The 20,222-nt window shown below is 46.0% G+C and overlaps 1 protein-coding gene across 1 annotated transcript in view; it reads left to right on the top strand.

Annotated features, from left to right (window-relative positions):
• Positions 1-20,222, top strand: part of RYR3 (ryanodine receptor 3) — a 570,648-nt gene that overhangs the window by 437,321 nt on the left and 113,105 nt on the right. The window contains exons 48-53 of the mRNA XM_047794870.1: positions 2,261-2,481; positions 8,023-8,113; positions 9,764-9,904; positions 11,468-11,631; positions 14,824-14,902; positions 19,178-19,267. Of these exons, the coding sequence (XP_047650826.1) occupies positions 2,261-2,481; positions 8,023-8,113; positions 9,764-9,904; positions 11,468-11,631; positions 14,824-14,902; positions 19,178-19,267 (786 nt within the window). The remainder of the gene's footprint in view (positions 1-2,260; positions 2,482-8,022; positions 8,114-9,763; positions 9,905-11,467; positions 11,632-14,823; positions 14,903-19,177; positions 19,268-20,222) is intronic.

Raw genomic sequence — 20,222 nt, 5'->3', positions numbered from 1 at the left:
TGTAGGCTAGAAATACTCTTCCTCCTCTCACTCCTTAAGTTGCATGCACTGACCATCAGGAAGGATAGTCTGCAGCTCTGCATGACAAGGTCAGTGTGAGAGGCCAAGTGCAAATCCAGGTTTGGAAGTCATGTGTAAGGTAGTGTAATCCAGCATCAACAGACATCAAGACAGGAGGCCCCAGGAGTCAGAGAACACAGGTGTCAGATGCCCCAAGTCACGACAAAGCAGAGAAACAGTCCACCAGGAGTCCTGGATCCAAGGAGAAAAGACCAATTAGATCAGCTTAAGTTGAAAGAAAGAAAGAAGGAAGGAAGGAAGGGAAGGGAGGGAGGGAGGAAAGGAAGACAGGAAGGAAGGAAAGGAAGGAAAAAAGGAAAAAGAAAAAAAGAAAATTGGCCAGTGTAGAATTGTTTTTAAAGAGCCAGTAAATTATCTTCTTGATCTGTCTCAAGGCTACCCCTCCAACAGAGGTAGAAGTCTAAGCCCTGGTGATGGGTGGTCAGCTAGCCAATACCTTAACTAGGATGGATTCCATTGGAATGAGTTACTCAGAAAAGGACAGGGTCACCCAGAAATGGTGAGCAGTATAAACCCCAGTCTGAATGGGAGCTCTGCCCTGTCTGTGGTGTGGAGATAAGAAACGATATATCCATCAAGGTATCAGGGGCATATGATTGTTTTATAAAATTCAACAATGCTTCCACAGCTACTTTTCTTTTAAGCTTTCTTATAAATTCCTTGATTTAAAAAATAGTAATTTTTTTAACCTATGGGACACTCCCAAGGTTCTTGATCAAAGCAGTCAATTTGTTTATAGATCAAATAAACAGCACATACTAGCATCTGGTGTTCAAATCACATGCTTGCCTATACACCATCTACCACAAAAGAGGCTTTATGTTCATTTCCTCACACATTCATTTTCACGCAGTCCCTTTTGAAAAGTTTTAAGCCGCTTGAATCAAAGCTCTTCCTTTCTCATTTTAACAACTCTGTCTTTTAAAGTGATAAATGTGAAAGATTAGTTATTTCCTTCCATATGATTCCTTCAGCTCCTAGAAGGCATACTTTTGCTAATTAATAGGAACACCCAGAAATATTAACCATTCAAAGAAAACAGCTTATCAAATTATAAGTTATAGAAAATGTGTTACAGACGTATCAGCCGTGATAATCACCAGAAATAGGATAATACTTGATCTCTGTGGACCCCAAGGTTTCTTTGGAAGTTATTGTACTTTTCAAAGATGGTACTTAAGCATGCTTTGGCTATATTTAGTGCCACTAAGTGGGCCTTCCTTAAAGCCAGCCAATCTTGATGAGCAAGAGAAAACATTGTAAGTGAAGATTGCAGCAGTTTTAGAGAAGGTTCAAGGTTTCTGTTCCTTTACTCTTTTTCCCAGGCAAAGTTAGGCTTCCTTCAGTGGTATTACCATTATCAGATGCAAATCACCGACAAGGTTCATATATTAAGTGATGGAGGTTGGAGCTCTACTTTCTCTCTGTAAAACTGTGTAAAACCAGTGAGTCTGAGAGCTCGGTCGGCCTGTAACCATCTCCTTATCTCCAGATCACAAGAGTACGGTTTGTGAGTCTCCACAAGTTAAGAATAAAGAGCAAAAACCAGAATAATAACACAGTGGCTTGGCAATTGGACTTTCCAAATATCAAGGGTGTCGGGTTAGACTGGTCATCAGCTGGTTTTAATAAAAAGTTGAGGGTCCTTCTTTGAAAGGAACCAGATGCCTGTGGACCACTTGGAATGAGTGCCAACCTGTTTATTATTTCTTTTAACCTGATTTTTTTTTGTCTTTTTGCCTTTTCTAGGGCCACTCCTGCAGCACAGGGAGGTTCCCAGGCTAGGGGTCTAATCAGAGCTATAGCCGCGGGCCTATGCCAGAGCCACAGCAACGCCAGATCCGAGCCGTGTCTGTTACCTACACCACAGCTCACGGCAACGCCGGATCCTCAACCCACTGAGCAAGGCCAGGGATCGAACCTGCAACCTCATGGTTCCTAGTCGGATTCATTAACCACAGAGCCACGATGGGAACTCCTAACCTGATTATTTTTTTTTTCTCATTGAAGATGCAGATGAGAAATGGGTCACTTTAGTGTAGAAGGTCGTTCAGTCTGTCACTGTGAAACTGATGTGTGAGCGCTTCCCCGCCCTGCCAGATGTGTGCACACTTCAGGGGTAAGCTTGGGTCTTTCTTTCTCGGGGACTAACCAGCATCCCAAACCCCCCTTTCCTTAGGTTTCCCTCAGCACGACAGAGGCTGCGCTGGCACTGAACAGGTACATATGCTCAGCGGTGCTGCCGCTGCTCACAAGGTGCGCCCCTCTATTTGCCGGAACAGAGCACTACACCTCTTTGATCGACTCGACACTCCAGACGATATACAGGCTCTCCAAGGGGCGCTCCCTCACCAAAGCTCAGAGGGACACCATAGAGGAGTGTCTGCTCGCCATTTGCAAGTACGTACCTGCTCCTGTGTTGTTCCCTTCCCTGTGTGCATCCATGGCAGCCGCATTTACCTGTGTCACCTAAAACCTGCCGAAGCTAGTCTGAGGAGGAGGTGCTCAGACTCTAAGGATGTGCTGGGTCCCCTATTTGCCACAGGCTCTTTCCTTTTTTTTTTCTAATTTTTAATGGAAATAGAGTTGATTTACAACATCATGTCACTTTCAGGTGTACAGCAAAGTAATTCAGTTATTTATATGTATGAATGTATATGTGTAGAATGTATATGTATGAATGTATATGTGTATTTATGTTTATGCGTATATGTATATATACACACACATATATATAAATCTCCTTTTTTTAGATTCTTTTCCACTATAGGTTCTTATAAGATTTTGAATATAGCTCCCTGTGCTATACAGTAAGGGTTTTGTTGTTGACCTGCTTTATGTATTGCAGCGTGTATCTGTTAATCCCATACTCTTAGTTTATCCTGCAGGCTTTTTCTGATCGCCTTTCCCTTGAGGCTCATCTCTCACTATGAGGAAGTTGGGAACAGCTCAGGCTTGCATCCTGAGGGTTGGTGGACCAGGAGATGAGACTGTCTTTCAGGACTGAAGTACTCAGGTTAAGAACTAATGCTGTAGTTCCTAAAAGAGAGCCAGAAGCAAATTTTCCCCTTCTGAATGAGTGAACCTTGACCCAGACACTAGACTGTCGAAGTGTGAATAACAGCAACCCTACCTCCAAAATCTACAAGATCTGGAAGAAAGAAAATAAGGGATCTCCAGTCTCAGTGGGGAATTTAGGGCACTGGTTTTCATCACCACAGATGGACATCAGAGCCAACCAAGGACAGAGTCACCCCCAGAGCCGGGATTGTCAGGAAACTCCATCAGGTCTGGTAGGATCAAAGGAAGAAGGGTTCTTCCAATGATGGATCTCAGCAGCGCAATCTTGGACCAGGATCCGATGTTTAAACCAGTGGTTTTCCACCCCAACCGTGTATTAGAATCTCCTGTGAAGCTACTACATGAATACCCCAGTGTCCTGGCCACACCTAAGCCCCCAAAGTCAAAAAACCTTTAGGGTTGGGAGCCAGGGCTCTAGGTTGTGAAACTCTCCAGATGATACCATGATGCAGCCAATATTGAGAATGACTGCTTTAGGTTGTCCTGGAGTCAGAACCAGCAGGCATCTTCCTTAGCAGTCAGATGATCTGGTCCTGATTGTTGCTGAATAGGTTGTATCCGAGTCACACATGAGGTGACTGCACAGTAGGGGTCCTAGGGCTGCCTAGAAAAAAAGCAATTGATCAGTCCCTTTAGACCATCAGATTAAAAGGTAATCTCACATTTACATTTCAAGTGTAACAATGGCCCTTCCATTTCAAATCCTTTATTTTTTTTTAATGGAAGTATAGTTGAATTAGAATGTTGTGTTACTTTCTGCTGTACAGCAAAGTTATTCAGATACACACACATACACACACATCCTTCTTTTTATATTCTTTTTCATTATGGTTCATCACAGGACACTGAATATGTTCTGTGTGCTATACAGTAGGACCTTGTTGTCTGGCCATTCCATATGTGATAGCTTACATCTGCTAACCCCAAACTCTTAATCCATCCCTCCCCTTTAGCAACCACAGGTCTATTCTCTATGTCTGTGAGTCTTTTGTAGATAGGTTCATTTGTGCCATATTTAAGATTCCACATGTAAGTGATATCATGTGGTATTTGTCTTTCTCTTTCGAGTTATTTCACTTAGTATGATGATCTCTAGGTCCATCCATGTTGCTGCAAATGGCATTATTTTTCTTTTTTATGGTTGAGTAGTATTCCATTGCATATATGTACAATATCTTCTTTATCCACTCACCTGTCAATGGACATTTAGGTTGTTTCTATGTCTTGGCTGTGGTAAATAGTGCTGCTATGAAATAGGGATGCATTTATCCTTTTGAAATAGTTTTGTCTAAATATATGCCCAGGAATGGGATTGCTGGATCATATGATAATTCTATTTTTTGTTTCTGAGGAATTTCCATACCGTTTTCCATAGTGGCTGCACCAATTTACATTCCCACCAACAGTATACGAGGATTCCTTTTTCTCCACATCCTTGCCAGCATTTGTTATTTACAGAGTTTTTGATGACGGCCATTCTGAACAGTGTGAGGTGATACCTCATTGCAGTTTTGCTTTGCGTTTCTCTAATAATTAGCAATGTGGAACATCTTCTCATGTGCCTATTGGCCATTAGATGCTTTATTAAAATTAACCTCGGAGTTCCCATTGTGGCGCAGTGGTTAATGAATCCGACTAGGAACCATGAGGTTGCGGGTTCGGTCCCTGGCCTTGCTCAGTGGGTTAACGATCCGGCGTTGCCATGAGCTGTGGTGTAGTTTGCAGACACGGCTCCGATCCCGCGTTGCTGTGGCTCTGGCGTAGGCCAGTGGCTACTGCTCCGATTCGACCCCTAGCCTGGGGGAGCAGCCCAAAGAAATAGCAAAAAGACAAAAAAAAAAAAATTAACCTCTATCTGCTATCCTTCTGTCATCTAAGGCCTGTAGGCTTCAACTATTTTAGGGGCCAAGCTGTGTCATGCATAGTACTGTTTGCCTAGGCTGTGGAGTGGAGGGTGGGAGGGGAATCTCCATCCAGGACTCGTGAAAAGGACTTCTCTCTAAGATCCTCTACCTAAATCAAGCCCTATACATTGATACCACTCCACTCATTCTGGTATTACTAAAACGGGCAGAGAATTAAGCTCACTTGAATGTTGTTGGCCTTAGAAGAGAAACAAAGCTTGATAAACACACTACAGGCCTCTAAGAATTAATAGAGTGACTGGGGTTTCCCTGTTGCTACAATGAGTTTGCATAGAAAGAAATCCTTCCAATCAGCATTGACTGTCTAATAGGTGGTAGCTACATCAGTCACACCTGTACATCTTGTTCTACCTTTTACTACATCTGAACTCAGCAGGTATCTTAGGAACTAAACCAAAGAGTTCTGTCTTCCAGCATAAGCTATTTCCTAATTTTTTTTTTATTTTTATTTACTCATGGGTATTTTTTTTTTTATCTTTTTGCCTTTTCTAGGGCCGCTTCCATGGCATATGGAGGTTCCCAGGCTAGGGGTCTAATCCGGAGCTGCAGCCGCCGGCCTACACCAGAGCCACAGCAATGCAGGATCTGAGCTGCATCTGCAACCTACACCACAGCTCATAGCAACTCCGGATCCTTAACCCAATGAGCAAGGCCAAGGATCAAACCCGCAACTTCATGGTTCCTAGTCGGATTCGTTAACCACTGCACCATGACAGGAACTCCAGCTATTTCCTAGTTAAAAAAAAAAAAAATCACTACAGTTCTCACTGTGGCACAGTGGGATCAGGGTGGACTCTGCAATACCAGGATGCAGGTTCGATCCCCAGCCCAGCACATTGGGTTAAAGGATCTGGTATTGCCGCAGGTGCAGCATAGGTCACAACTGTGGCTTGGATCTGATCTCTGAACCAGGAACTCCATATGCCAAAAAAGAAAACAAAAAGTCATGGCAGAGCAGTTCCTGCTGTCACACAGGAGGTTAAAGGATCTGGCGTTGTCCTATGCAGCAGCTCCACTTGCTGCTGAGGCATAGGTTCCATCCCCAGCCTGACACAGTGGGTTAAGGATCCACTTAAGGAAGTCATGGCAAGACTAATTTTAGCACAACTGCTTTAAAAAAAAAATCAGATCAGACCTTGGGGAAATTTGAATTTTATATCAAACCAAAAATAAAGCTCACAGCCCTATTTCTATACCCCTAGCAGCTTCCAACACTCCTCTCGGCCATCTGAGCTCTAGAGATAGCAGAAAAATTGATGTTTGATTTTTTAAGGTTTTTTTGTTTGTTTGTTTGTTTGTTTGTTTGTTTGTTTTGCCAAAGCATGCAATGGCTTAATATGGGATATCAGTTCCCAGAACAAGGATTGAACCCTCGCCACAACAGTGAAAGTGCCAAGTCTTAACCACCAGAGAACTCCATAACTTATTTTTAATGAGTCAGGGATTAATAGATTAGAGATTTCTTTTACTCCTTGATTTTATTAGTCAATCTAAGGCGATATTGCTAATTAGCTGAACAGTGAAAAATGAGGGATTTTACATTATACACTTATAATTACTACATTTAGCAGCAAGCTTTTACTTGCATATATTATGACTGACTTTTTCACTTCAGGGCTTTTCATCACAAGGCTAGCACTAGCCAGCTTTGTGAAACAGATGAGTTTTTTGGTCCATCTCCACTCATGTGCACCCTCCTGTGGTTGACCCCTCCAAGGTTCTCTTTCCTGGCATTCCAGCATTCCACATCAGAGTTCTTGACTTTGCCTCCAAGGCTTCCTGGGCATCTCTGCAGGGAATTCAGGGGCTCGTGAGCTGAACTTACATGCCAAACTGTGTGTGTGTGTGTGTATTTTCTCTGGGAAGAATCCAGAGGTTCTACTTGGTTTTGAAAGGTTTGGCAATCTAAAAATAAAAATTTTTTTTAAAAAGGAGTTCCTGCTGTGGTATGGTGGGTTAAGAATCCAACTGCAGCAGATTGGGTCACTACAGAGGTGAAAGTTTGATCCCTGGCCTGGTACAGTGGGTTAAAAGGATCCGGCATTACTGCAGCATTGGCTCAGATTCAGTCTCTGGCCTGGGAACCTCCATACACCGTGGGTCTGACCATCAACAAAATAAAAATTAATTAGTGAATCAAAATTAAGGCTAAATCAGCATTGCTTATCTCACCTTTATGTAGCTTAGAATTTACTTGCACCAAATTCCAAGGCCATGAATGCTTTGATAATTCGATAAATTGTTCTTTGCCTTTTAAAGGAGGGTTTTTTGTTTGTTTGTTTGTTTGTTTGTTTGGATAGACCCTTAACCCAAAGAAATGATTTCAATAATGAGAATTTCTGGGATCAGGTAGTAACTCAGCGCGCCCTTCAGATCACACCAGTAGGTGGCTTCAGATTCCACCTTTGCAGAGTTTAGGTGGATGTTGATATAGAAATGGTTCTAAAATCAGCTGCTCCTTCTTTCTGTAATATTTCTGTTACGCATTTCTTTGCACCTAATCAGCAGCTATATTTTGAGTGTGCATAGACCCTGAACATTTTGTCACATGGTGATTAGAATTGAACCTTAGATATCTTAAATCATGAGATACCTATGCATTTTTCTGCATTTTTTTTTTTAATTTCGGCTGCATCCACAGCATGTGGAAGTTGCCAGGCTAGGGATCAAACCCATGCCACAACAGCAACGCAAGCCGCTGCAGTGAGACCAGATCCTAAACCCACTGTGCCACAAGGGAACTCTCTGCATTTTAACTACCCTGTGTTTTTAAAGTGTATTATCATTGACTGGAGTTTACCCACAGTCTTATGTTTTAGGACCTAAGTGTTTTGAAGCTTAACTCTAATATATGGTTCTCACAGTGTGTGTTTCATTCTCTCTTCCTCATTTTTTTTTTCTTCTATCCCTTTGTTATTCTTATTCCACCCTGCAGTCACCTGAGGCCTTCCATGTTACAGCAGCTCCTGCGACGTCTGGTTTTTGATGTACCCCAACTCAATGAATACTGCAAAATGCCTCTGAAGGTAAACCTCTCTGTTGTTACAGAAACACAGTCTGTGGCACAGGAGACCTGCCATGTAAAACATGATCTTCACAATTGGGAGAGCAAAATACATCTGAAGTGGTTTTCACTCCTTGAAGTTGAGAGCTAACTGAATACACCTCCCCCTCCCCCAAATCAAACCCCTTCTTGAGTTTCCATGTTGAAAAGAATAGTTTTGCTGGATCCATTAACTGCTCTGATTTTCCTTCCTGGGCTCCCACCAACTACTTCTTATTTAGCAGAGGTTAGTGAGGAGACTCAGGTTTTGCACTTTCCTGTCCTAACTAGGTTTTCTGAATATTTTCATTCTCGAAAGGCTTCAATGGCCCTGTGATTCTTCATTTAGGTCCAGAAAACAAAATGTCCTTTGTCTGTTCCCTACTGTGTGGTGCTTTTTTTCCCTTTTGTAACAGATTCTCTTTTTACTTTTTTTTTAAACTTCTTTTGTCTTTTTTAATTAATGAAAGGAAAGGCCACAGAGCCCTTGGTTATTTGATTCCTGATTTTCCCACAAATTACAGTCATTTTACTGCTGGTACTGAGAGCACCAACGCCTGGGTGAGGGACACCAGAATCAGCAGCCCACATAGAGGGCAGTGTTTTTCATCTTCTGCTTCTGAGGCACCAGGTATATTTGCATATTCAGAAGTGTCGGCAATGGCCAGACAGACCTGAAAATTCTGTCTGGTGATTTCAACAGAACTTTCCCTTCTTTTCAGAAGAGTCTAATAAGCAAGGATTTCAAGAAGCATTTTACTGGGATAAACAGAAGACATTAGTTCGGTCCTCTTTTTCCATGCCAGGCAGAAGACAGCTTGTATGTTGTGAGACATCCCACAACTCGCCATGGCCCATTCTCCTCTCTGACTCCTACACTCCCAGTCGTCATCCCCAAAAGTCCTTTAGCTTAAAACCCCGGTTTTCACAGTTCAGCTTGTCATTGCTTTCTCGGCAGGCCTGTGCTGTCAGCTGGGTGCTGGTTCCCAAAAGGCATCATCAGATGCACCCCATAAGCTCACTATTACCCCTTAGATCAGCGGGTTTTCTTGGAGGTTGCGGATCCCTCCTGTTGGGGTGGGACCATTGACAGTGTACACGTGCCCTCTACTGGCCTTGTGGAGAACTGCTGTCACCTGGCTGGGCCGTTGGAAGAAACCGGTAGGCAGGGAAGCCAGGGGCATGCCTTGAAAATCTTCAGACCCATCGTGTGCTCCCCACCATCCCCTCCCCATATCAGTATTACCAAAAACTCCTAGATCTATAAGCAAAGATCTTAGAAGAAATTCTCGCCACCCCAAAGTGGCTGGCACAGCACACCATGACTGCTTCCAAAGAGCAGCATTTTCTAAGTTCGAGTAGAGATGGTTCCTTTCCCTTTTTCAGAACTGCTAGGGGTGAGATAGGAGGCAGGAGAAATAATCAGGCAGATTCTGTTCAGGCAGGAGCTCGCTAGGCACAAGAGCAGTTTCCACTGGTGTTGGAGGGGTTCTCTGTTGATAGCCCACCGTTTCTATGGTTGGTCTCACTCTCCTGATGGCCATGTGCTGTTCCATTGTCCCCTGTGTGTTGTTGATGCTGTGGATCGTCTCTGCCCCACGACACTGGTGCACACCTCTCCTGAACCCCCCAGCTTCTGACAAATCACTACGAACAGTGCTGGAAGTATTACTGTCTGCCTTCGGGATGGGGGAGCTACGGTCTGGCTGTGGAGGAAGAGCTGCATCTGACGGAGAAGCTCTTCTGGGGGATTTTTGACTCCCTCTCCCACAAGGTAACAGCAGTGCTTCCTGAAATAAGTGGGGTGGGCAGCCTTGGGGATACGAGCTCTTGCACATCCCAAGAGCTGATATCTCAGCGGCCTTGACCACGTGCCAGGGACTGTGCACCTCACAGGCATCTCACGTTCATCCTCATCCCAACTTGCTCAAATAGAAACTGCCCCAATCCTCCTTTGACAGGTGCGAAGAGCCATTGAAAAACTTGCCAGGGATTACCCATCATGGCACAGCAGAAATGAATCTGACTGGTAACCATGAGGTTTGATCCCTGGCCTCGTTCAGTGGGTTAAGGATCTGGCATTGCAGTGAGCTGTGGTGTAGGTCGCAGATGCGGCTCAGATCCTGGATTGCTGTGGCACAGGCCAGCAGCTGTAGCTCTGACTCCACCCCTAGCCTGGGACCCTCCATATGCCACAGGTGTGGCCCTACTAAAGCAAAAAAAAAAAAAGAAAGAAAGAAAGAAACTTGCCAGACTCATGACACTAATAAATGGGAGGGCTGCTTCCTCTGTAAATCACAAAATATTTCCTGGTTCCCATCTTAATGACCTACCCTGCCCCCATTCCTCCCCCCTACCCACACGCAACTCTGTCCGGCCCCTGTTAGCTGGCCTTCACCAAGTTCAAGCCTGGAGAAGTCCTAGCATCTTCCCTGAGGCTGAGATGTGGGATTCACAGAAGACCTTATGCCATTCATGGGAGGCGGTCCCCAGCCACTGGTTTGGGGAGGGGCGGGGGATGAAGGTCCTCTGAATTCCAAGCCTCACTGTGCAGTCTGATTGAAATAAGCCCTGACTGTTATGCTCACCTCCCCTTCCCTTAACTCACACTTAGATTTTTGAGGTCACCGGCTTTAGACAAGATCAGGAACATTCAGCATAGTATGGCCATAAACAGGTTACCAGCTTTAAAGGTAGACCGTGAATAGGTCTGGTTTTCAAACAGAAGCCTGAAGCAGGTGCAGAGCTGCAATCTGGTGTTTATCTGCACTTAAATGACCACACCTTCTTCCTTTGGTGTCATACAAGCAGATCAAAAGCTGTCCCTCACCCCACATGTTTTGACTGAGTCATGCCTGGCCAAGTTCAGAAGAGGATGGCTATGATGCCAAGGAGTCTGCTGATGCTGTCAGCTTAGGACCCCTGTCAGCTCCCAAGGGGCCTGAAACAGCTGCCATGTGCTCTGCAGTCACAGGCTGGCTCAGTTTCTCTAACCATCCAGCGAGAACCACTTTAACCTTTCGCTATCCTTGCAATTAACTGTTTGGGAAATAGTGATTTAATCCTTGGTTTAAGGTTTTTCGACCTAAAGCAAACAGTCACTTGAGAGCATTACCCATCCACTGAGATCTGATTGTCCCTTTTCTGTGACAAGAGATAATCCCTGTTTCCGCCAGAATGTATTACAGGCCTTACACATTCCCCATTTGGGTTAACCTGGGTGAATTCATGTGGTTTTTGTTGTGGTTGTTGTTGTTTCCGCTAATTGGTGAGCGGTTCTGCCTGGTGGCCAGGGTTCTGGTGTTTATACTAACATGGTCTTTGTCCTTCCTCACAGAGGTACGACCAGGATCTTTTCCGAATGGCCCTGCCTTGTCTCAGTGCTATCGCTGGGGCTCTGCCACCAGATTATTTAGACACCAGAATCTCCACCACATTGGAGAAACAGATCTCAGTGGATGCAGATGGCAACTTTGACCCCAAACCTATCAACACTATGAAGTGAGTGTCCAGAATCATCTCTGAGCTGGTCCTATATTTTGCCCCATGGCTGGTGTTTCTTTCAGAAGGTAGCCAGAAATGCAAGCGTCCCTTCCTTTCCTCCTGCCAACACGGTTCATCATTTCCTTTGACACGGCAAGTCACATCAGGCGCTGGATTTTGTCCTCAACTCCTGAAGGTCTAATTCATCCATATCTGATGATATACTATATTATTATGTTCAGGGATTTTTTTAGAGGATGGAGTTGGTTTATTTATTATAACAGATGGATGCTTTCCACACACGTCGCCTGAAGCATTGCCGGAACCCTGACAAATGATGCAATTAATTTATTAATGAGTTTTTTGACAAAATCTTTGCTCTTTGTGAATTAGGCCCTATGGTACTAATAGCATCGTACATCAAAACAACTCCATAAATAACACTCAGCTGAACTACGGCAAGGCCTCAGGGTGTGTCGGCAGAACAGCACGGGTCCCTATTTGAGAGACTGGACCTGCTCTTTGCAAGGCCACGGGAGGCTGGACCTTTGGATTCACTCTGCAATCATGCCTTTTAATTTCTCCTCTGATTCTCCAGCACCCCTCACTGGTGTGATTAGGCCATGGACAAGGTATTAGACAAGGTGTGCTTGATTTTGGCTTGTGGCAGGTCTACCCCAATTATGATTATGGGTTGCGGGGCAGGCAGTCTTCCTCTCCAGCTGTATTTTAAATGAAAAACTGGAGTTCCCGTCGTGGCGCAGTGGTTAACGAATCCGACTAGGAACCATGAGGTTGGGGGTTGGTCCCTGGCCTCGCTCACTGGGTTAAGGATCCGGCGTTGCCGTGAGCTGTGGTGTAGGTTACAGACTCGGCTCGGATTCCGCGTTGCTGTGGCTGTGCTGCAGGCCCGCAGCTATAGCTCTGATTGGACCCCTAGCCTGGGAACCTCCATATGCTGTGGGAGCGGCCCAAGAAATGGCAAAAAGACCAAAAAAAAAAAAAAAAAAAAAAAAAAAACTGCTCCAAAACTGCTGTAGAAGGAGAAGGGCAAAGAAGGCATCCTCTGTGAGCCCCTTGGATGTGTTTTATGGTGGTAGTTCTCAGATGAGAGCCATAGCTAGAGCCCTTCCTTCAAGCTGTCAGCTCTGATAACATATAAAGTTCATCTTTGGGGAAATTAAATAGACATTCCAGTGGACAGAGCTTGGAGCTGAGTGGATGGTGGGGAACAGAATTGACCTTGCTGTAAGGAAGAAATAAGGGGAATGGCAAACTATCCAGCTGAGGCCAAAGAGAAGGCAGGTATTGATTTTGGAGAACTTGACCCTGTGAAAACCGAAGTATGCTAAAGGGTGACAAAAGGTGTGATCACATGGATGCTTTTATAAACACTATGAGATGATGTGATACATTAGTGATTATGTGCTCACGGTGACTCGTTCCATGTTATTTTGAGAGTTCTGATTCCTTCAAACATACCTCTGACACAGTATGGTTCTTTGAGGAATATGAATAATGGGGGCTACCTCTGGCCAAAACCAAAACAGAAAAGGACCTTACTGCCAGGATGCAGGGCTATTATCAAAACCTAGTGAAGGGCTGACTGCATAGGCCTCAACAAAGACAGGAACCAAGGCAGGGTGACCAGATGGACAACCTCCAGGTGTCACCATTGGGTGAGTCACCCTGAAGAGTTGGCTGCTCTGGGCTCCCTCAACTCAAGATTCACATTCCAGGGAGTTCCCATCGTGGCGCAGTGGTTAACGAATCCGACTAAGAACCATGAGGTTACAGGTTCAATCCCTGGCCTTGCTCAGTGGGTTAATGATCCAGCGTTGCCGTGAGCTGTGGTGTAGGTTGCAGACGTGGCTCGGATCCCGCGTTGCTGTGGCTCTGGCATAGGCTTGGGGGCTACAGCTCTGATTGACCCCTAGCCTGGGAACCTCCATATGCCACGGAAGTGGCCCAAGAAATGGGAAAAAGACAAAAAAAAAAAAAGATTCAAATTCCAGGGAGGGTGAATCCAATTGGCCTCATCAGAGCCCATCCTCAGTGACAGGTCACATACGACTGTGGGACAAGAAGACCCGTTTCTTAAAGGGAAGTGGGGGCAAGTTCCCAACAGAAGGGGCAAGAGCTTTGGGGCTAACTGAAACCACAGGTGTCAGGCCACGATTCTAGTATTTAACGTGAGTCACTGAACCCACAAAGGTAGACAAGCCCTGTTTTGTATCATTTGACCTTTGAGCAATCCCGCTTCAGCCATTCCCAAACTGGAGCTAAATTACGGCACGGCAGTATCTTTGTTTGGGGAGCAGAGGGAGTTTTTTTCCTTCTTTTTTTTTTTCTCTTTCTTTTTATAGCCACTCCTGAGGTATATGGAAGTTCCAAGGCTAGGGGTCCAATCAGAGCTGCAGCTGCAGGCCTGCGCCACAGCCACAGCAATGCAGGATCCAAGCTGCATCTGCTGCCTACACCACAGCTTGCAGGAATGCCAGATCCTTAACCCACTGAGCCGGGCCCAGGATGGAACCTACATCATCACAGCCGTTATGGTGGGTTCCTAACTAGCTGAACCACAGTGAGAACTCCTGGTATTTTTATTTTTGAAGTAAATGTATTTTTTTCATGTTTTAAATTTTTTACTGAAGTATAGTTGATTTACAATGCAGTGATAATTTATGCTGTACAACAAAGTGGTTCAGTTATACGGGTATGCATATCCATTCCCTTTCATATTCTTTTTCCACATAAGTTGTCACAGAACACTGGGTAGAGTTCCCTGTGCTATACAGCAGGTCCCGTTGACCAGCCATTGCATATACCACAGTGTGCATATGCCAGGGCCATGTCTGGGTGAAGGGATTCTCACATAACCATCACACGGGCAGGCCTGTCCCAGGAGCCAAAGTGGTTCTTAGGAGTCAAGGGAACCCAGAGCAGCAGGAAGGAGACTACCTGTGCAGCAGGGGCTGCTGCAGAGATGCCCTCTGATTGGTCATGGGTGTGTCTGTGACCCGGTCCAGGATGGGCAATGCTTGGGCTCAGGACAGCCCCTAAGTGTAGAATCCAGCTGCAAATGTGGGGTTAGCTGGTTGACCACATCTGACTTCTGATGGCTGTCTGTCAGTTCTGACCATCTTTTTGGCACATCTGGCTGAAGCATTCGAGGAGATTATCATGTTTTTTCTTCCTCTCATTTCACAGTTTCTCCTTGCCTGAAAAATTGGAATACATCGTCACCAAGTACGCGGAGCATTCACATGATAAATGGGCCTGTGACAAGGTAGGGATTATCATCCAACTGACAATTGTCAGGGTTGGGGGGGTGGGGAGAATAGCCCACGAGCATTAAAGGTCCAATCCTGGAAATGTGCCTGGCTCATCTAAGTGACAGACTCGCCATGCCAAGAGCATTCATTATTTCTGAGCGGCAACTTCCAGGGTGGCTGGAAGTCGGAGAAATAGTTGGCAGCAGCTGCTGGTGTGGCTTTTTTGTGTTTCTCAAGAAAAGGATTGATTCTGCAGGTGTTAATGTCTCTCTTGACATCACATATCCTGGAACTAGCACCCAAGCACATGCTTACAGGTGTTTGACGTAAATGCCTAATGTGGGGCCAGAGGTTTTTATTAAATTTTTTTTCTTTGAAGATAGCATTGGACAAGGGGAAGTGAACTGGAATGCTTTGCCACTGCATTTTGCCAGAAGCCTGGGTTTTCTTCTAGGGAAGACACACATCTTCCTATGGCAGACAGCGCTGGAACTTCTAGACACTCCCTTATTAATAAGCCTGTCCATCTGGTGTTTAAAATTCCTCACCACATGAGGTCAGGCTGCTTAATAAGTTTAATTGCTCTGTCAGCCCTTTAATGCTGGCAGGCAAAGGGGGAGGAACGTGCCAGAAACAGCCAGGATTCCTGTGGGCAGCCCGTTAAGCACTGGCGCCTTTGCTCAGCTGCAGCCTACAGCCCAGAGCAAGGCCCTGGGAACCACCTCCGTGTGAGGCACCCGGGACAAGGAGCAACCTGAGGCCCTGCCTCGGCCTCTGTGATGATCCAGGCTCAGCTCTGATTCTTTTCTGAGCCCCTTTGGGGCTCATGATGACAACAATCATTGTAACTGTAGAACAGGCTAATACTCATGATTCTAGAGCAGAAGTTGGCATTTTCTTTTCCTGTAAAGGACAAGATAGGAAACCTTTTAGGCGCTGTGGGCCAGACAGTCCATTACAACCAACCTCTGCTGTTGTCACGCAGAAGCAATCGTAGATAACACATAAATGAAGGAAGCTGCCAATGTTCTCGTAAAACCGTATTTCCAAGATAGGGAGTCGGCTGGATGTGGCCCAAAGGCTGTGGTTTGCTGACTCCTACATTAGAGCATCGGTGTTTTCTCAGTGCTCCTCACGTAGGCCCGTTTGTCCAGCCTCTGACTTAGTTAGGGAAAAAGGACGCCTCCGTGAATACATCGCAATATCCAGTCCATCCCTAAGCCATGTGCATTTTCCCTCTTGAATTTTTATAGTTCTGCCCCTATGCCATGGTTTAGTCCAAACCACAGTCATCATTCACCCAGATGATGGTGACAACCTCTTAACTAGTCTGTCCACGTGCATTTTCTCTGTTCTTCATGCTAAGGGCAAATGATAGATTCAGTGTGCAAATTTGGTCATAACCTCCCAGATTGGTCATGTTCTCCAGACCAGCCCCTTCTGCTTATTACAATTCCTTAATACCGTCTAACCATTTTAATGTAAAGGTCAAAATCTTTAAGGGGCCCAATAGGCACTGCTTAATCTGGCCTCTGCTACCATCTCTAGCCTCCTCTCTCCCTTCACCCTCTGCCCCCCGCCGACCACATCCCCCCCCTTTTTGTTTTTGTCCTTCTAGGGCTGCACCCACAGCACATGGAGGTTCCCAGGCTAGGGGTCGAATCGGAGCTGTAGCCACCGGCCTACGCCACAGCAACTCAGGATCTGAGCCGCATCTGCAACCTACACCACAGCTCACGGCAACGCTGGATCCTTCAACCACTGAGCGAGGCCAGGGATTGAACCCGCATCCTCATGGATGCTAGTCAGGTTTGTTAACCACTGAACCACGACGGCAACTCCCACATCCCCTTCTTTTAAGTGAACTCTCACTCTTGAGCGCACACACACACACACTCTACATATGCCTGGATCCACCCCCGTCTGAGCCACGTACCCAAGTGTACTCACACATATACTACTCACCCTTTCCTCCTTTAAAACCTGTCCAAGTATGCATTCCTGGGATGCCTCTTTCTCGGATTTCTCAGATAGAAGCTCTCTTAGCACCTTGCTGTTTTCCTTCTGAGTATTTTTATAGCAGTCTTATCTAGTTGTGTTTACAACAGTTAGATATTTACACCAGTTACCAACCATGCATTTACTGGTGTGGTACTTTTGATGAATCTCTCTCCCACCAGCCTGCAAGCTTCATACTGGCTCACCATGGCCAGGTGGCACTGATAATCTGACAGGGAAAAAAGTATTTTCCCCTGCTCTCAAGGACCCCACAGTCTGTGGGAGAAACCAGATAAACCAGTCGCTCAGTGCCGGGCTGTGATGGGCATAAGGTCAGGGTTAGAGCACCCAGGAGAACCCCAGTCCAGTATTGGGGGTCCAGGAATGCCTCCTCAAGCTCCTGACACCTACAGTATGTGGTAAAGGATGAGTAGTTCCCATTAAGGGCAGGACGTGAGCCTAGAGGGGCCAATGAGATTGCTGCTCCAGTGGTAGAGGCAGGAGGGAGTTTGAACTTTTGATTTTACTGTGATGGCAGCTGGGAGTCAGAAATTGTTAAAGCAGCAGAGTGCCCCAATCAGGGTATTTTATAAAAATCACCTGACAGTGGTGTGGAAAATGGAATCTGTGAGAAATGGAGAGACTGGAGGCAGGAGAAGAGGCCATGTGGGAGGTGATGGTGGCCTGAGCCAAAATGCTGGCAGGAAAGCAAGGGAGAGGCAGATAGATAAGTCTGAGAGGTTGAACACAAGAATCAGGTGCAGGGCAGAGGGTGCCAGGGAAGATTCCTGTGTTTCTGGCTTAGAGAGTGAGTGTGAGCTGGTGCTATTCATGGAGATGCCGAGAACCCAAGAGGAAGAGCCCCTTCGAGGAGTGAAATTGCACGTTCTGGAGTTCCCGTTGTGACTCCACAGGTTAAGAACCCCACTAGTATCCATGTGGATGCGGGTTCAATCCCTGGCCTCACTCAGTGGGTTAAGGATGTGGGATTGCCGGGAGCTATGGTGCAGGTCGCAGATGCAGCTTGGAGCTGCGTTGCTGTGGCTGTGGTGTAGGCCTGCAGCTGCAGCTCCAATTCGACCCCTAGCCTGGGAACTTTCTTATGCCCTGGGTGCGGCCCTAAAAAGAAAAAAAAAAAATGAATGAGATCGTGAGTTCTGTTTCGGACCTGTTGTGAGGTACCTGTGGCCAGTCAGGCAGAGCTTAAATAGGTGTGGACATTAGCGGGCAATCTGGGCTAGAAATACGGATTCAGGATTAGTCCACTTAGGACCCAGGGGCCCAGATTACGACCCCCAGGAAGAATGTGCCTTGAGAAGGGTCAGACACCTGAGAAATATGCACATCGGAGTTCCCGTCATGGCTCAGTGGTTAACGAATCCGACTAGGAACCATGAGGATGCGGGTTCAATCCCTGGCCTTGCTCAGCGGGTCAAGGATCCGGTGTTGCTGTGAGCTGTGGTATAGGTTGCAGACACGGCTCAGATCCCTTATGGCTGTGGTGTAGGCTGGCGGCTACAGCTCTGATTGGACCCCTAGCCTGGGAACCTCCATATGCCGTGGGAGCAGCCCTAAAAACGGCAAAAAGACAAAAAAAAAAAAAGAACGAAAGAAAAAAAAGAAATAACACACATTGACAAGGAGGCAGAGGCAGAGACTGAGAAAGCACAGTCAGAAGTCTTGGGGGTGGGGTGGGGAGGGGTATGAGGTTGTGGAAAACAGACTCTTCCTGATCTCTGTATCCATGGTGCCTGGTATGGAGTCTGGCACCTTCTCTAGTAGGCATTCAACCAGTATTTGTTGAATGAGTCTGAAATTCTTAAACTTCTATGACTTTAGGAAACATGCCTTGGCACAGTTTGGCTCTAGGGGTGGCAGGCAAGGGGTGCAAACCGAGCAGCCTCCTCCATGCCGTGGGCAGTGGGTCCAGTGCCCCTCAGTCTTCAGCCTTGACAGCTCTCCTTGCTTGTGATTGTGACACATTGACCTGAAAAGCATTGTTCTCAGGTCTTTGGACGCATCCTTCCATCTGTAGTGGGCCTGAAACACAAGTGGCTAAGTGGAGAGGACAGCAACTAAAACAAGAAGCAATGAAGGAACAGGGTTCAAAATTCAGGGGGCACAAAGCCTGACAGCCTTAAAGGATCAGTTAGACATTTTGGAGAGAAATTTTCAAGCTCTGCCACATTCCATTATTCCATCTGTTCAGTGAAAATAGAAGCTGGGATTTGGGTCACCTAAGTGGGGCTGTCTGGGTGCTAAGGATACTTGAACTGAGAACATTTCTACAGAGTCAGAATGGATGGAAATATGGAATTTCCCTGGATGAAAATGTGAAGACCCATCCACTGATCAGGCCTTTCAAGACATTAACGGAGAAGGTAAGGACCAGGCTACCCACTAACACTGAGTGGCCGTGCTGATTTCCCTTCCCTGGGAACTGTGTCCGATGGCAGAGGAGTTGAAGGCACATTTGCTGTCCAGTTTCTTAGAGACTTTCCAGGACTCAGAAGACTCCTCAGGAGCTCACTGGTGGGCCACAGCCCCAGGACCAGTTTCCAAAAGCCCAGCCTCCTGTTCTGCTGTTTGGCTCTGAGAGCCAATTGGAGAAGGAAGCACTTGTCAGCACTGAGAGGCTGGGCCAAAACGCGTTTTGTGCTTTGCTCGTCGCTGAGCTAAGAGGGACTTTTGTTAGATTGTTGAGGCGAGGGCTGGCAGGGGAACACTTGAATTGTTGGAGAAAATTTAGGTAGAAAGGACTTCCAATCTTGATGGATAAAAGAAATAGAAAAGAGAGTTCCCAGGGAAATATGGATAGGTTTCTTTTTTTAATTATGAAATTTGGTTCAACTCAACTCTGAATTCCTATGTTGCGGTCAGTAAGAGAGTTCTTTGTAGGTTTTGGACCTAGTGTAAAGCCTAGGTAAAGATGTGTATCTCTATATGCATGTTGATCAACTATAAAATTGTGTATAGCTGAAAAGAGAATTCTAAATTGAAGTCTATTCTCCAAGCTCAGAGGAGAGTTTTGTGCAGATGCATTTTGACAAGTCCCATCTTAAATACCTACCAGAGAACGTGAAAAGTCCCTATGAAGAGGAAGGGGCGGGACCTAGTCTGGTGACACCTGCGCAGTGGGGGGCTTGGCGGAGGGGTGGGGCTTGGCGGAGGGGTGGGGCTTGGCGGGAATGGGTAAAGACTGCCTCAAGGCTAGGACTGGGGCATGGGAGCTGGGAGGTGGTGGAGGAGGAAGTCACTCTTGTTCTGGGCTCCTATCCACAAACTGTGGTTAATGTCTAGCACATTCCCTCTAGAAGCAGGAGACTGCAGGGTCTG

The sequence above is a fragment of the Phacochoerus africanus genome, chromosome 9 (assembly GCF_016906955.1).
Source record: "Phacochoerus africanus isolate WHEZ1 chromosome 9, ROS_Pafr_v1, whole genome shotgun sequence".
NCBI classification, from domain to species: domain Eukaryota; kingdom Metazoa; phylum Chordata; class Mammalia; order Artiodactyla; family Suidae; genus Phacochoerus; species Phacochoerus africanus.
This window is presented reverse-complemented; position numbering and strand designations above follow the sequence as displayed.